General features: G+C 59.5%; 1 protein-coding gene across 1 annotated transcript in view; it reads left to right on the top strand.

Moving 5' to 3' along the window:
- CDC34 (cell division cycle 34) overlaps positions 1–1,153 on the top strand; it is a gene marked incomplete at its 5' end in the record, with an annotated part of 1,921 nt that extends 768 nt beyond the window's left edge. Inside the window, 3 exons of the mRNA XM_010011018.1 lie at positions 1–54; positions 280–414; positions 943–1,153. Of these exons, the coding sequence (XP_010009320.1) occupies positions 1–54; positions 280–414; positions 943–1,153 (400 nt within the window). The remainder of the gene's footprint in view (positions 55–279; positions 415–942) is intronic.
- Positions 1,154–2,088: the final 935 nt, after the last annotated feature.

Raw genomic sequence — 2,088 nt, 5'->3', positions numbered from 1 at the left:
CCCGCAGAGCGGGGAGCTGCCGTCGGAGCGGTGGAACCCCACACAGAACGTGCGGTGAGGGCTGAGCCTCATCCCGAGGTGGGGCTGGGAATGTGGGGCCACGGGGGCTGCTTCTGCTCCTGTGGGAGATGCCTCGGGGGTCACTGAGAGGCACTTGGGGGGTGTGATGTGCTGAGGAACAGCAAGAGCGTGAGCCAGGCTCTGCTCTGATCCGTGGAACTCGGAGCCTCTTGGAATCGCTGCCTTGGCTCTTACCTGCTCCTGTTTATCGCTGGCCAGGACCATTCTGCTGAGCGTCATCTCGCTGCTGAATGAACCCAACACGTTTTCTCCAGCCAATGTGGACGCCTCCGTGATGTACCGCAAGTGGAAGGAGAGCAAAGGGAAGGACCGGGAGTACACGGACATCATCAGGTGGGTGAGGGCTGAGCGAGGCCTGGCCCTGCTGTGGCACCAGGAGACACTTGCTGAGCAGCACACAGGCTCCTGAGGGCACAGCCTGGAGAAGGCTCCTTAAGGGGAGACCTTAGAGCAGCTCCAGTGCCTACAGGGGCTCCAGGAAACCTGGAGAGGGGCTTTGGACAAGGGATGGAGGGACAGGACAAGGGGAATGGCTTGAACCTGCCAGAGGGGAGATTGAGATGAGCTCTTGGGCAGAAGCTCTTCCCTGTGAGGGTGCTGAGGCGCTGGCACAGGGTGCCCAGAGAAGCATCCTTTGGTGCTGTGATTCTCACCTCCCCTCGGGTCCCATCTGCAGGCTGGTAGGAGGGAAAGATTCTGGCTCAGAGTGTGGCTTTTAGGAGGAGCTTGGTGGGTTCCGTGCTCAGCTTTGCCCCAGCCTGAGTCCTGCTCCTCTTTGGCTCCAGGGCTGGGGATGAGCCGCCCGCAGTGACGTGTGTGGGGTGCAGGGCTCCATCCTCACCTCCCGCTTCTCGCCTCCAGGAAGCAAGTCTTGGGCACAAAGGTGGATGCTGAGCGGGACGGTGTGAAGGTCCCCACCACACTGGCAGAGTACTGCGTGAAGACCAAGACTCCAGCCCCTGATGAGGGCTCCGACCTCTTCTATGACGACTATTACGAGGATGATGAGATGGAGGAAGAGGCCGAGAGCTGTTATGGTGATGAGGATGACTCTGGCAACGAGGAATCTTGATGGCCCTCTGGCACTGCAACCCTTCCTATAAACTACTGCATTTTACCTCAACTTAGGACAAACGGGTTTGAATTTAGGCTCTGTCAGCCCTGGAATTGACTCTCTACCTCGCAGGGAGACTGTTCTGCTGCGGCCAAGGAGGTTCCCAGTGCTGGCTTGGTAGAAAAAGCAAGAAACAAACCCTGTTTTATAAACGTGCTGGGTTGGGGGGTGGATGGGGAGGGGGAAGTGGCCTCGGGGCCTTCCTGAAGCCACAGAGCTGGCTGGGGAGTGATGGCAAAACCTGCTGTTGGCTGCCTGTTGCTTGGGGCACATTGGGCTCTTCTTCAGTGGCGGTTTGGGGTGGCTTGGTGTGGCCTTTGAGGGCTTGGAGCATGGCTGGAGCCCGGAGGGACCCTCCTGGCGCCTCTTCCTGTGGTGCCAGAGTGCAGTGGGAATAGCTGGGAGCTCGGGAATGGCTGGGACATGGAGCACTGCAGGGCGTGAGGAGGGGCTGGGTGTAGTTTTTAACCTGCTGGGAGGGACGGGGCCGTTCTGACTCTTTGCTTCTGGTTTTTTGGAGACTATTTAATAAAGTATTCCTAGGGAATGGCTGTACGGTGCGTGGGGAGGCCCTTCCCTCCCTCCCCACCCCCCCAGGGCTGGCTGGGGGCTTGGCGAAGCATCTCTTGCCCTTCCCAGCAGTGTTCTGCCCCAGCGCTCCATAGGGAAGGTGTTTTCCCTCCTGCTCCTCCACAGACCTGGCTGGCAGCACCGATGGATGCCCAAACCAGCGCCGGTTGGGATGTGACACCACATTCCAGCCGTGGAGCATCACTGGTGCTTCGTCCAACGGGGCAGAGGGTGTTCCACAGGGATGAACGCCTGGAAAACCACCCTCCTGCGTCTCTCCGAGGCTCCTTGGAAGGGCTGATGATGAGAACTTGCCCCTGCCT

This window comes from Nestor notabilis, unplaced genomic scaffold (assembly GCF_000696875.1).
Source record: "Nestor notabilis isolate BGI_N333 unplaced genomic scaffold, ASM69687v1 scaffold30293, whole genome shotgun sequence".
NCBI lineage: Eukaryota > Metazoa > Chordata > Aves > Psittaciformes > Psittacidae > Nestor > Nestor notabilis.
This window is presented reverse-complemented; position numbering and strand designations above follow the sequence as displayed.